We start from the raw sequence: 15,428 nt of genomic DNA, 5'->3' as shown, positions 1-15,428 counted from the left end.
TATTTAATGTTTTTAAAAGTATCTTTGGTTTTAAGTTTTCTAGCTAATACAAAATCTTATTTTTTAAAAAAACAGAACTTATGTTTAAATTAGACTTAAGTCTCATAATTGTATAGAAGAAAATGACTTGAAAATATGAAAGAAAATACATGTCAAAATGTTAACAGTGGTTACCCTTTAACAAGTTAACAGGTAATTTTTATTTCTTCTAGACTTAGTTGTATTTTCTACTGTAAAGAAAAAAAAATACTAGGAAAAAAAGGGTTACTTACACATCTGAAAAAGTAAAAACTGCTGATTTCAAGAATATTAATTTAGGGATGCAATAATATTTACTTCATATACTAATTAATCAGACTTCACTAGCATCTGTTAGCCATTATAAGCAGTACACTCAAGTTACAATTATTCACCTAAATATGCTTTATAAAGTGAGTATCTTTCACAATTAAAGTTTTCTTTTTTTAAAGATTTTATTTATTTATTTGACAGACAGAGATCACAAGTACACAGAGAGTCAGGCAGAGAGAGAGGGGGAAGCAGGCTCCCCGCTGAGCAGAGAGCCAGATGCGGGGCTTGATCCCAGGACCCTGGGACCATGACCTGAGCCAAGGGCAGAGGCTTTAACCCACTGAGCCACCCAGGTGCCCCAAGAGTGGACCTTTTAAACTAAGCGTTCTGTCTTAGGAACTTTTTAGGGTTGGGGGGGTGTGAAAGAGTCAGCTTTATCCCACAGATTCAACTTCTGTGTACAACTACTTGCACTAATGACCAATACTTGCACTATTTCAAAGAGTGGCCTTTGGTTCCCCAATCCCACTGATGCTAACTCACTGCATTGACCCCGAAAAATATCAAAACTAGGATAGATGGGGAACATGGCCACTACTTAACTCTTCATGTCTAAGTGGGATAGCTACTTCTGCTTAAGCTGACTGACTTGGGACTATATGTGATAAATAATCTCCTGAAACTTCTTTGAGAATTGAAGGAGTCTAGAACTGGCCTCACCCTCCATCTGGGTCCAAAGGTAACCTGAAACTAAGGAATTATTTGCAGCTTAAAACACTGAAATAGGGGTGATTGGGTGGCTCATATCAGTTAATATGATTTTGGCTCAGGCCATGATCGCAGAGTCGTGAGATCAAGCCCCATGTCGGGATTCTCCCTCTCCTTCGCTCTCCACTCCCATGCTCTCCCTCTCTAAAAAGAGACAACAAAAAACATTAAAATAAAAATGATAGCTTATATAACATACACTGCTTAGAAAAATAATGCATTTAATAACACTGTCTTTGTTCTTTGCTTAAAAGAAAACAATGTAGTCCAACATACAATTTCAGTGTTCAGAGAATTAATACACTAAACCACAGCATAATTGTCAATGCTAGCTAAAACTTATTATAGTCAATAACTTAATATTTTTGCTTGGGAATTATGTTTCTAGTTTATTCCATGAATGAGAATATACTGTTGTTAGGTCCATTTTCTCTTTTCTTAGCTATGAACTGTAATTTTCTATTTATTTGATCATGCCCTATTACTTATTGTTGTATTTGTTGGCCTGTATTTTATAAAAGTTCATTTCCTTTACAGAAAAACTCTTGTTAGATGACATAAAAATCCAAAATGGCTTATTAAGAATCCCCTAAAACTAAACAAAATATCATTACTAGATTACAAGTGGTCCCAGCTAGGCCAGGAGTCTGTCTTTCTCATAAGGCGTACTGTAGTAACACCTTACTTTCGAGAAAGCAGGATTTCCTCCCAGATTTTAGCTTCTTGAAGTGAGGTATTTGTCCTAGCCATTTCTAACATATAAAATCTCTTAATTCCACCCAAATTATGCACAAAACTCCTACACATCTCACTGTGCCAAGCTGTGAAACACATATTAAAACATAAAAATACAGTATGTATATATCTGTGTATATGTGTGTGTACACACATACGTTTATTCTTTTAGATTGCTTTTGGCTGGAGATGTACACTGACAACATGAATTCAAATTAATTCAACAATTATTTAATACCTACTGTATGAGAAACACTTCTTTAGAAATTTGTTGAAATAAGAATTAAGCATATACACAGATTCCCTTTTTCAACACAAGGACAGCAGTTAGGAATGTAATATAATCCCTGGGTAAGCTTCTAAAAGTTCTTTGGCACAGATCCACCATTAAAATCTCTTTAGGAAATTCTTCTATTTATTTTTTAGCAACACCTGCTTTCAACTATTCTAAATGGCTCTTTGGAGCAACTCACGATGGAGAAAGAGTAAAAAAATGAGGAGAATAACTTTTTTTTTAAAACAGGAGAGATGGTTGGAGGCAGTCAAATAGGCTTGAGATTAAATACTTTCTTTTTGTGTTCAGTTACATCTTATTATTTTAAACCAAGTTTGCTTTTTCCCTTTTGGTCCCTTGTGTTCCCCTTGTGTTCAGCTACATCTTACTATGAAATAAAAAGGTCAACAAATTTTTCCCTATTTTATTTGTATAAAAACTACTCCACTCATATTTTAACAGTAGTTCTATTATTTTTGAATATACCTAATGAAAACATGTTCACCCCAACATAATCTCTTCAGTCTGCGTTCCTCATCTGAAGAATCCAGTGTTCCAGACTATTCATACCCAAATGTCCCTGCTATTTACATATATATTTTTAATGTTTCATCAGTAGATTATTCAAAATGTAGATGCACTATGATTATATATCAGGAGAGAACAATGTTCCAGTTTTATTGGCCTTTCTAACTGGAAAAGTCATTGATTATATGGACTTTTATGAGAACTACTTTTATTAGAGTTTATTTCAGTTTAAGTCTACACTGAATTTCAGGGTTTTGTTTTGGTTTTGAAACAGAGTTACAGTCATTTTGGTTAAAAATAAAGTAAATTAAAACTTGAAACAACTAGCTAAGTTAGAAGTCTTCACAAATGGATTTACAAGAATAGAAAGAAAATATTCAAGCTAGGAAGTTGGTTTGAACAAGTAAACCTCAAACTAAGATTAAATTCTAAAATATACTTTAGTAAGCAAAATTATAATATTTTGAAATTTTTTATACTTACAGGCAAATGAGTAAACACTTGAAAGATGCTTCTCAAAAAATTAATAAGATCCATTAAATAACCACTAGCTCTTCCATCTGGCTCAGACATTGTCCAGTCATAATCAGCAAGCTGAACAAATTCATCAATTTTTTGATTAAGCTTAGTATATATTTCTCCTTCTGCCGCATGTCGAGCATCCTGACAAGGGACAAAATAATAAAAAACAAGAAATAGTTATAGAAGCAAATAGCAGAAAAAGCTTTTTTAAAATTCTAAAATTTATTGGGGTGCCTGGGTGGCTCAGTGGGTTAAGGCCTCCGCCTTCAGCTCAGGTCATGATCCTGGGGTCCTGGGATTGAGCCCCACATTGGGCTCTCTGCTCAGTGGGGAGCCTGCTTCCTCCTCTCTCTCTCTCTGCCTGCCTCTCAGCCTACTTGTGATCTCCGTCTGTCAAGTAAATAAATAAATAAATAAATAAATAAATCTAAAATTCTAAGATTTATTTTATATTTTTCCATGGTCTATTATCTTAGTCATTTATTTGAAGTCCAAGAAAACTGTTGGTTTTTTGGCTGATAATATTCTACTTGACTGACACCACTTTTTCACCCCAAACTCAATGTCACCTTTCCATTTTTATGTGGTAGGATAATTTAGTTATTAATTCTGAATTGTTCTCAGAGCTTTAACAGTTTTTAGGAGAAATAGAAGTGAAAAAAGCAGAAATTGTCAAGAACACAGAAAACCACCCCTGTCCATTGACTGAGAAAAATAAAGTTGGATGGTCACAGAAGAAATGGAATAGTTGCTGGTGTTTTATGTTAAAGAGGGAAAAAAAGAAAAGAAACAGATAGTTAACTTCTCAGAGGAGGAACAAAGAAAGGATGAAAGTGATGCCAAAACACCAGAGTAAAGATCTCCAAACACTCTCTCCTCCATAAAATCAACAAGAAAACTAGCAAAAATTGTCAAAAATCAACTTTTCCAGAACTCTGAAAATTAATTCAAAACTTGCAGCAATCTAAGCAGTGTTCGTTCAAGAAAAAAAAAAAATACAGCTGCATTTTGGTAAGAAAACGAGCTTTGCAGGGTTTTAATGTGCCCTTATTTCCATTCTTCCTCCCCTGTTCCAGCTCTATAGTATCCTTGAAAATCAACATCCCACAACTGTGGTAAAAACTAACAGCCTGACAGTCATCAAATGGGGCCGAACGGGGCTGGAGCACCTTCAAAACCACATTCCATGAACACTGAAAAGAAATTTTTTAAAAATTTAATAAAAAAATACACATTCCCAGAGAATTATCATTATTTCAACTATTTGATGTTTCCCTGGAAGACCCCACTTACAGGGATGTCTTTATTTGATTTAAAATGGGGCCTGTTGGGGCGCCTGGGTGGCTCAGTGGGTTAAAGCCTCTGCCTTCAGCTCGGGTCGTGATCCCAGGGTCCTGGGATCGAGCCCCGCCTCTGCTCAGCGGGGAGCCTGCTTCCCCTTCTCTCTACCTGCCTCTCTGCCTACTTGTGATCTCTGTCAAGTAAATAAATAAAATCTTAAAAAAAAAAAAAATGGGGCCTGTCCAGTGCAAAAAGTCTTTTCTCTGAGGACATTTGTTGAAAATAATTAAAGGCAATTGTTTAACATCACATATGCCTAAGGTAGTACATTAACAGGGCATACAATTAGCTAACTAAAAAGTAAAAAGAAAAACTGGGGAAAGAGATATCCATAGATAACTCTGAAAGGCTCTGATATATTCCTGGGACTCTAGAAGGCTATGTACCTGCGTGGGGCTGTGCTCAAACTCAGAAAAGACCATGGTCCGGAATCAGAATAAGGCTCTAAGCTCTCATCTATGACTGACCTTGAAGCCCTATGTAAGCAGGAAGTGAAGGCCAAAGCAGACTTGTCAAATGCCTGAGTGTTGAAGGTATGCCCCAATACACACACAGAGTTCTTCAGAAAAGACTGGGGAACTTATTGGTTCCAGGCTTTTAAGAAAATCTGTGTCCAATCATTAGCTCACCACAAAGCTAACCAAACAAAGACTTCCATGGTCACAGAGGAAAAAGAATACAGACTTTATAGAATTAATTCAGAAAAGTCACAATCAACCACCAGGAAAAAAACAACAACAAACTTGGGAAGAGAGGAGAATCCGATTTCCAGAATTACCATAATATATTATTTAAGTGTCCTATTTTCAACAAAATTTGTAAGTCACACAAAGTAACAAGAAATTATGACCCATACATAGGGGAAAAAAAAGCCATCAACAGAAACTCTTAACTGAGGAGGTAGTCATCAGACTTGTAAGACAAATATTTCTTTTTTAAGATTTATTCATTTTGGGGGTCCCTGAGTAGCTCAGTTGGTTAAAGTGGCTGCCTTTGGCTCAGGTCATGATCCTCGGGTCCTGGGATAGAGCCCTGCATCAGGCTCCCCGCTCAGCTGAAAGCCTGCTTCTCCCTCTCTCTCTGCCTGCTGCTCTGCCTACTTGTGCTCTCTAGCTCTCTGTCAAATGAATGAATAAAATCTTAAAAAAAAAAAACTATTCTTTTTTTTTTTTTTTTTGAGAGAGAGAGTGTGCTTGAGTGGGGTGGGGAGAAGGAAGGGGAGGCTGGGGCCGGCAGAGGGAGAGGGAAAGCAGACTGACTACCCACTGAGCAGGGAGGAGACTGATGCAGGGCTCAATCTCATAACCCTAAGATCATGACCTGAGCTGAAAGCAAGACTTGGACGCTTAACCAACAGAGCCACCCAAGTGTCCCAAGACAAAAACTTTAAATCAGCGATTTAAAATATGTCCAAATACTATAGGAAACCACATCTAAAGTACTAAAGAGGAAAGTATAGCTATGCCTCAAAAAATAGAACATAAATAAAAAGACAGAAATTTTTTAAAAAAGAAACTCTAATTGAAAAGTACAATAAATGAAATAAAAAATTATTACAGGGGTTCAACAGACTTAAGTAGGCAGAAAAAAGAGATTTGATCAACAATATAAACAAACTAGACTTAACAGACATCCACAGAATATCCCACTCAAATACAGTAGAGCTGTATTATTTTCCAAGTGAACATGGGATGTTATCCAGAATAGGGCATATGTTAGGCCATAAGCCTTAAAAGGACTGAAATCATACAAAGTATGGACTCTAAACACAGGAGAATGAAATTAGAAATCAGTAACATTACAGAAGAGAGGGGTGTGGGGGGGATGGGGTAACCAGGTGACAGATATTAAGGAGGGTATGTGTTGTGAGGAGCACTAGGTGTTATATGCAACTAACAAAACATTGAACGCTACATCAAAAACTAATGATGTACTATACGTTGGCTAACTGAAAACAAAAATAAAATAAAATAAAAATGACGAAAAAACAGCAGGACATCTGAGAAATTCACAAAAATGTGGAAATTGAACATTAGAGTCCATTAAATAACCAATGGGTCAAAAAAGTAATCAAGATCAAAATCAGAAAATATTTTGAGGTAAAACAAAACAAACACAATACCAAGACTTATGAGACTTAATGAAAGCAGTAGTTAGAGAAAATTTATAGTATGCACGCTTATTTTATAAAAGAAAAAAGACCTCAAATCAATCACCTGAACTTTTACCTTAAGAAAGCAGAAAAAGAAGAAATGGTAGTTGTGGCTTCTCAAACAACAGCACTCTGATAGAATGCCATGAGGGAGACTGGGGAACTGCAGACTAGGCATTGTGGCCTTTGGAACCAAGGCAAAAGATGTCCATGTCTCTTAAGGGGATCTCTTAAAGGGGATCAGAAGATACCCTTTTCTCTTAAAGGCTCACATACATAAACTTATGGAGCAATCTCAAAGTTAAAACTAGAACAGTCTCTGTCTCTCTGAAGTTTTGGGGTTTTTTTGGGGGGGTGGGAGGCTGCACAAGCCCCTGGAATACTTTGTACAAACACCTTAAGGAAGGTGAACAACTTAATCACTCTGAACAGTAAAGCACGAGAGCGAAATTTAATTTGATTTGGGGGTAGGTTGGTGTTGACAATGTAATATTTCTGACAAAACTAATACCTATTTAGATTTTTGACTAAGAAGAAACTTCAGTATTACTAACCATTAGTAGTCACATACTCTATTTGAATACAGTTTAATCTAATATACACTTTATATCATGTCTATGAATAAGAGCACTATAATAAGACACTGAGACGAGTAAGACTGCTCCTGCCCTCAAGGATATCACAATCCAGGGAGAGATACAATACTGTTGTCCCTCCTTATGTACGGTTTCACTTTCTGCAGTTACCTGCAGTCAACCATGGTCCAGAAGCAGAAGATCCTCCTTCTGACAAATCACCAGATGGTCAACAGCAGTCTAATCATAATACCTACGTCATTCACCTTACTCCCTCTTATCACATCAGCATTTTATCATCTCACATCATCACAAAAAGAAGGGGGAATATAGTACAATAAAGTACTTTCAGAGAGAAAAACCATATTCACATATTCACTATATTCATTTTTATTGCGGTACACTGTTGTAATTGTTCTATCTTATTATTAGGTTTTAATCTTTCACTGTGCCTAATTTATAAGTTGAACTTTATCATAGCTATGAGTAGATAGGAGAAAACAGTATCTACAGGGTTTGGTACTATCTGAGGTTTCAAGCATCCACTGGGAATGGATTGGCCATATCCTCTGAGTATGATAAGGGACCTGTATAACAAAATATAAAACTAGTGCTAAAGTAAAGATTTAACAAAGCATCCTGAGTAAACAAAGGAGGAAATAATTATTACTTATTTGATAAAAGTCTTGATGGAGAGGATGTCATTTGAGTTGGAACTTCAAAAAATATACTCAGGAACATCTGCGAGGTATTTTGGTTTGTGTGCCTTAAGAAATTTTCAGGAGAACAGTATAGAAGAAGGTAAATGTGAACAATCAAAATGTGTCATTTTCACACTTTAATGTTTTTTTGCCTCCCTCCCTAATTTTCACAATGTCTAACCACTCGCTACTCATTGCCACACTAGACTGAAAGAAAACCAACTATTGGTAGTCATTTTTCCATTTGCATGTCTGTTTTCTTTCTTTCCTTTTTTCTTTTTTTTTCTTGGAATGAAGGAAATGGAAGGCCCCAGGGAGGTTCTTTCAGTGCTAGGATTTCATGATTTCTATTTTATTTATTTATTTTTTAAAAAGATTTTATTTGTCTCAGAGAGAGAGAGAGAGCGCGCACAAGCAGGGGAAGCAGCAGGCAGAGAGAGATGCAGGCTCCCCACTAAGCAGGAAGCCTGATGCAGGACTCAATCCCAGAAGCCTGGGATCATGACCAGAGCCAAAGGTAGCCGCTTAACCGACTGAGCTACCCAGGTGCCCCTGGATGCCTGTTTTCATAGCAGGACTGGAATGGGTGTATCAAGAAAGATTCTTCTTCTTTAAAAAAAAAAAAAAAAAAAAAAGGGCGCCTGGGTGGCTCAGTGGTTTAAAGCCTCTGCCTTCAGCTCAGGTCATGATCCCAGGGTCCTGGGATCGAGCCTCACTCGCATCGGGCTCTCTGCTCGATGGCGAGCCTGCTTCCTCCTCTCTCCCTCTCTGCCTGCCTCTCTGCCTACTTGTGATCTCTGTCTGTCAAATAAATAAATAAAAATCTTTAAAAAGAAAAAAAAAAAGATTCTTCTTCTCTCCCAACTCAGAGATCTAACACAAATTTGGCATAGACAATACAAACTTTCCACAGTGTCTCTCCTCACCTACAGAATAAATTAAAAATAAACACTACTTTAAATAAAAACAGGAATTTAAGATAAGCTAATATTAATGTCATCACCCGAAATTTTACTAAAGCTCTACTAACTACGGGAGTAGCAAATTAGTTCTGACTCAAAATAGTAACGTCTAGCAACTTAAGCCATTAGTGCCTATTAAAATTTTTAACGCAATGCAAATTTTCTCAGAAAAACCTGAAGATTGAGAAGCTTAACATTAGCATTTATCAAGAACACATTATTGGCCATTATAAATTTGGTACTCTGAGTAATGTATACACAAAACATCCACTGACATCTATGCTTCATTAAAGCAGGAAGTTCTGGGGCGCCTAGGTGGCTCATCGTTAGCTTTTGCCTTGGCTCAGGTCATGATCCTAGGGTCCTGGGATCCAGCCTGCTGGGCAGGAAGCCTGCTTCACCCTTCTCCCACTCCCCCTGCTTGTGTTTGCTCTCTTGCTGTGTCTCTATCAAGTAAATAAAATCTTTAAAAAAAAAAAAAAGGCAGGAAATTTTGTGTCCGTTTTTGTTCACCTAGAATACTGCTTGCAAAAGAGTAGGCAATAGATGAGTACTTGCTAAAAATTTTTTAATTTCCCATCTTGAAGTTTATATATAACCTAGAAAAAAAAACTACTGCAAATAAAACAATCACAGAATGAATAAATATTAACAAATCAGTGCTGAGTATGTGTCTAGTAAAAGTATAGCAAAAAAGGAGACCATGTGGGCTGGAAAGGAGTTTTATGTCACTTGCTGAACCAGTTACTGAGTAACAAGTTAACCCCAAATCTTAGTGGCTTAAAATGACAACATTTTATTATTATTACTATTATTTTTTAAACATTTTATTATTCTTAAAGTTTCTAGTGGTTAGAAGTGCAGACAGGGCACTGTGGAGATGACTTCATCTGGGACTTCATCTGGGACAACTTGAAGGCTGGGAATGAGACCAATAGCTGGGGGTTGGAATCATGTGGAGATTTTCCTCACTATGTGTCTGGCACCTGGGTTGGGTAGCCTCTCCCTCTGGTGTGGCTTGGTTTCCTCACAACACAAGGGCTTCAGGGCACCTGGCCTTCTTACATGGCAGCTCAGGCCTCCAAGCATGTGTGTTCCATGCTTGGAATAACTGGAATAAGGTGGAAGTGCCATTGCCAATTAAATCCTAGCCTCAGAAGGCTCACCACATTATTTCCACTATATCCTAAGGGTTAAAACAGTCACCATCTGGCCCAGATTCAAGGGGAGGGGACATAGATCCCTACATCTCCTACGAGAAGTGTCAAGGCACCCGAGGCCATTTTAAAAATCACCATCTTGGGGCTGCCTGGGTGGCTTAGGGGGTTAAGCCTCTGCCTTCAGCTCAGGTCCTGATCTCAGGTTCTGGGATCGAGTCCCACATTGGGCTCTCTGCTAGGCAGGGAGCCTGCTTCCTCCTCTCTCTCTCTCTCTCTCTGCTTGTGATCTCTCTCTCTGTCAAATAAATAAAATCTTAAAAAAAAAAAATCACCATCTTACTAATAATGATATACTACTAAAAAAAACAAAACAAAATAATAATAATAATGATATACTAAATAATGATATACATAATGATATGCTAATGATATAATGATAATATGGTTATATCACTAATGATATGATAACTAAAAATCACCATCTTACTAATAATGATATACTAGTGATATACTATAATGATATAATAATGATATACTAATAATGAATACTGGGGAAATGGCCCATAAAGAATATGGGATATGGATCTGAGAAAATGCAAAGGGGTTTGATTTCCACTTATCTTTACATCTTGAGCAAATTAGTTTTATAAATCCTATTTTTCTCATCTATGAAAAGAGAATCACCATCACTACCTCAGACTGCTGTTTTGAGCAAAACTTCTATAATTAATGTAATGTACCTAAGAGTATTTAGCAGCCAGGTATTTAAAAAAATAAAAAAATGTTGTAGAGATGCCTGGGTGGCTCAGTTGGTTAAGCATCTGCCTTTAACTCAGGTCGTGATCCCAGAGTCCTGGGATCAAGTCCCACACCAGGCTCCCTGCTCAGCAGAGAGCCTGCTTCTCCCTCTACCTGCTGTTCCCTCTGCTTGTGCTCTCTCTCTCTTTTTCTGATAAATAAATAAAATCTTTTTTTAAAAAAAAAATGTTTCCCTATACTCATTAGTGTCAGGTACCTAGTAATACTCAATAAATGCTTACTGAGTGAACTGCATGGAAACAACCACCAAACTGAAAACCCAAGCCAGCTTAAATTACTGTAGTTATCTGCATGTAAGGGAGAAAAACATTGGGTATTAAACATTCACAGGATTTTTTTTTAATGAAACAGTAAAGAAATGGAAAAGGGGGTCACATTTAATGTGCATTAGCCACAGCAGTAATATATATCTCTCTTTAACCTACTAGCATTAGGAGCACATATCCAAGATGGCAAACGCTTAGAGCCCAGAGAACTATGCCAGAACATACTTTTATTGATACCACTTAAATGTCAATTTCTCAAAACAATATAAATGTTTATTTATAACATTTACAGCTAGACTGCTATTCCAGAAGGAAGCCAGATAAGGGGAGCCTAAAACTCAGAACCCTACAGTTATTCCATAATACTCAGCACACTTTGTTTCTACCATAAGGCAAAGACAACTTGGAGTCTGATTGCTCCTACCCTCTACTACACCTACCTGTACTAAACTGCTCTTTTCTAAACTGTACAACTTTTCTTGCTTTTCTGGGATGTCTCTCACATAGGCAGGAAGGGAAAGAGATGGCTGACAAAATTCTAAAATCCAGTATCGAGAGACTCCTCTCCTCCAAACTCACAGAGCTAAAGTACTTGGTGAAACTTTATATATATGTATCAATTTTTAAATGGCCATGCCTTTAAAAAATAAATTTAAATCCACCTCCAAAATGAATGATAAACTTCCTTTTAAGTTTATTTATTTATTGAATATTTAAGTAATCTCTACAGCCAACGTGGAACTCGAACTCACAATCCCAAGATCAAGAGTTGAATGCTCTTCTGAGTCAGCCAGACTCCCCAGTGATATACTTAATTACCCTTTTTACTATATAGAATTTTATTAAAATAAAGGAGATATTATTTCACATTTTCCTGGATTTTTAAAGCAATTTGGGACAATTAAAACATTAACCAAAAGTTGAAATGGAGAGAGAAACCAAATATCTAGAAATTCTGAAGTAATGAGGGAAAAACACTGTATATATCTGAAGAAAGAAAAATAATGAATATGATAATGAAACCACATCATCATATTTATAATTTTATATATAGTAAAATAAATTTATTATTATATGCTTTCTGGATAAAGTGACTCAATGCCCACTGATTTTCTGAAAAGGAACTAAGAAAAGTAAATGAACCACAAATTTATTATTTTCTGTTGTTATTATCTAGAGCTCTGCTAATTACAGCTGAACAACACAGGTTTAAACTGCATGGGTCCTTATATATGAAATTTTTTTCAATAAATATACATACAGTACTGTAAATGTATTTTCTTATGATTTTTCTGAGTATTTTCTCTAGCTTACTTTATTGTAAGAATACAGTATGTAATACATAAAGCATGCAAATATGTGTTAACTGACTTATCATTAACGCTTCCTGTCAACAACAGTAGGCTATTAGTAGTTTGGGAAAGTTAAAAGTTACATGGATTTTTGGGGGGCCTGACTGGCTCAGTCGGTAGAGAATGTGACTTTTGATCTTGGGGTCATGCATTCAAGCCCCACATTGGGTGTAGAGCTTATTTAAAAAAAAGAAAAAGTTATACATGGATTTTTAACTGCAGGGGGGTGGGGGGAGGTCAGCATCCCTAACCCCTACATTGTTGAAGGGTCAGCTGTAATCTATTTTTCTGAGATGATGCCAAGAGCAGCCTCCACTTTTCCCACAAACTATCCAAATTAAGATAACTTTTCTCAACATGATATATGTAATTTGGGGTAGAGGTATTTATATTTTCAAAAGTTTTTTTAAATACTTTCCACAGGGTATAATAGCAAACAAAGAACTCTAAAGCAGTAGGTGGCTGTGCTGTGTTAAAGAAAAATTTCAGACAGTAATCCCAGGCAGGAACATGTTTTAAATTCAACACCTGAAAGAACCTTGCTAAGCGTTAAGGATTCTGCTAGATTTATAATCATTAGAAAACATGTACATGAACCATATGTACTGACTCATTACATTTTATTTTTAAAGAATAAGAGTAAAGGAAAGAAACAAAAAGTTTTCACTGTAGCTTTTCTTATATTTATACACAAGAATACACTAAATTATTTGATAAGACATTTCTAAAAAATATTTCTAATTGTAATTTAGAGACTGTTAAGAAAATTAGTTTGTACTTCCTAGTTAAGTTCTACTATAGTTGAAACCAAAATACTATCAATCCTATGACATCACCAGAAAGTCAGGAATATATCAATTAACCCCTACATTAATTTTTCTAAAGATTTAGCTTATAAACAAAGCAATTAATTCTTCCTCTGCTTGTTAAATAAACACCGCCCTCTGGAGGTAGAAATCTAGCATAATTTGAGAACTCTTTTTCATTTCAATATATAAGAATTAAATGATACCATACTAACAGTGGTTCCAGCCACAGGTGTGCAAGAGCTACCAAAGGAATTTTTAAAAACATATACATACACAAACTCCAGCCTAGATCTCCTGGAACATGAGCATGTGTGTTTTACATACAACTTAAGTCATAATAACTAAACATTTTAGGAAATATCTATGATTTCTCTCTCATCTATTCCCCCTTCTTGAATAGTCCCGAAATATATTTTGGAAAATCACTCTGCCCCCTTTTAGAGCTCCATCTGATCTAGATTGGACTGAATCTATATCTAGCCTCAAGGATGAACCCTGATGAATTTAGGTCAATTAGTAATTATCACACTCTAACCCACAGGGTGTTCCATAGCAGCTAGTAGAGGGACCCACTCACTCTTCCTTTAAAGACAAGAGGGCTGGGGCGCCTGGGTGGCTCAGTCAGTTAAGTGGCTGCCTTCGGCTCAGGTAATCATCCCAGAGTTCTGGGATCGAGATCCGCATTGGGCTCCCTGCTCAGTGGAAAGCCTGCTTCTCCCTCTCCCTCTGCCTGATGTTCTGCCTACTTGTGCTCTCTATCTCTCTGTCAAATAAATAAATAAAATCTTTAAAAAAAATAATAAAGACAATGGGCATGAGGCTATAAGGTTTGGAACTGTATCTAGACAGCCATTTTGTTACCAGAAAGAGAGAGACTACAGCTGCTGGGGCACCATGTATAGCCTGACAATGAGGCCAATGCTGCATAAAGCAGAGCTGGAGGAATAGAGAAACTGGGTCCTTCGTGACATCTGCTGAGCAGTGGGCTTTAGCCTCACATGAAATCTTCCCTATTCTTGGACCTCCAGTTACATTTAGCTAACTAATTTCCCTTTATTTTTTAAGGCAGTTTGAGTTGGTTTTTCTGTCAGTTCTTCTCAATTTCCTGTTAAAAACCCCAATTAATTACAAGCATCTTATTTAAAACATTTTATTCAACATTCTAAAAAAAAAAAAAAGGTTAACATTTCATAATACTCATTTGGAGCAAGGGAAACATTTCTTGACATCTTTCTGAGCCTTAAAAATTTAAGCCAGAGATGAAGTTGGGACTGTCAAAACGACATAGTTATCTGCTATCCTCTCTAGCTAATTTCTTCCTGCACTACTTCAAGAAAGGATGCTCTAATAATCTATGACCTTGATCTAGAAATACTAGTAGCATATACCATCTAACTCATTAGCCACTTTCACTAAAGCCACTGTAGACCAAGGAGGAAAAAGTAGACATGACTAAACGCAGAACCCTAGGATTTAGTTATAATGGGGAAAGAGTGTGATTGGGGCAGTAGAAAAGAAATACATCCAAGATAACTACAGATTTTCCAGGAAAGGAGGCAAGAAAAATGGTGCTACAGCTGCAAAAAAATCAGAGGCAGAAAGAAAAGCCTATTTAAGAAATTATTTTTTTATTTAAATATTTTATATGTCAGTGTGATAATCAGGGGAAGTTATTCTATCTTCATATTTGGTACCTGAAATATATAAACTTAGTTGATAAAGCAGAGGCAGGGTTTGAGAGGACTGACTCCATTTTTTAAAAAAAGCTCCACTGTGGGTGAAATGCTAAAATATCATTGCATGCTATAGAGAAATCATTCACAAAAAGAACATTCAATGCAGCAAACTTGTTTTCTTATTTTAAGAAATTGCCAGACATCCCAACCTTCAGCAACCACCACCTGATCTATCAGCAGCCATGAACACTGAGGCAAGACCCTCTGCCAGCAAATACTACACCTTGCTAAAAGCTTAGATGATGGTTAGCATTTTTTAGCAATAAAATATCTTTTAATTAAGGTTTGTACACTTTTATAGACAATGCTACTGCACACTTAAATTCTAGTATAGTCTTGTCTGCACAGAAACCAAACAATTCATCTGACTCATTTTACTGGTATTTGCTTTATGGCAGTTGTCTGGAACCAAACCCTCAGTATCTCCAAAGTCTGCC

At 36.5% G+C, this 15,428-nt stretch overlaps 1 protein-coding gene across 5 annotated transcripts in view; it reads right to left on the bottom strand.

The window, feature by feature from the left end:
- LOC111144972 (exocyst complex component 6) overlaps positions 1–15,428 on the bottom strand; it is a 236,414-nt gene that overhangs the window by 70,038 nt on the left and 150,948 nt on the right. For all 5 annotated transcript variants that reach the window (XM_022499608.1, XM_022499612.1, XM_022499609.1 and 2 more), the window contains one exon: positions 3,080–3,259. In XM_022499608.1, the coding sequence (XP_022355316.1) occupies positions 3,080–3,259 (180 nt within the window). The remainder of the gene's footprint in view (positions 1–3,079; positions 3,260–15,428) is intronic.

Source organism: Enhydra lutris, unplaced genomic scaffold, assembly GCF_002288905.1.
Source record: "Enhydra lutris kenyoni isolate GAN:26980312 unplaced genomic scaffold, ASM228890v2 scaffoldscaffold12, whole genome shotgun sequence".
In the NCBI taxonomy this organism is placed as follows: Eukaryota; Metazoa; Chordata; class Mammalia; order Carnivora; family Mustelidae; genus Enhydra; species Enhydra lutris.
The sequence above is the reverse complement of the archived record's forward strand: the minus strand, read 5'-3'. Positions and strand labels throughout refer to the sequence as shown.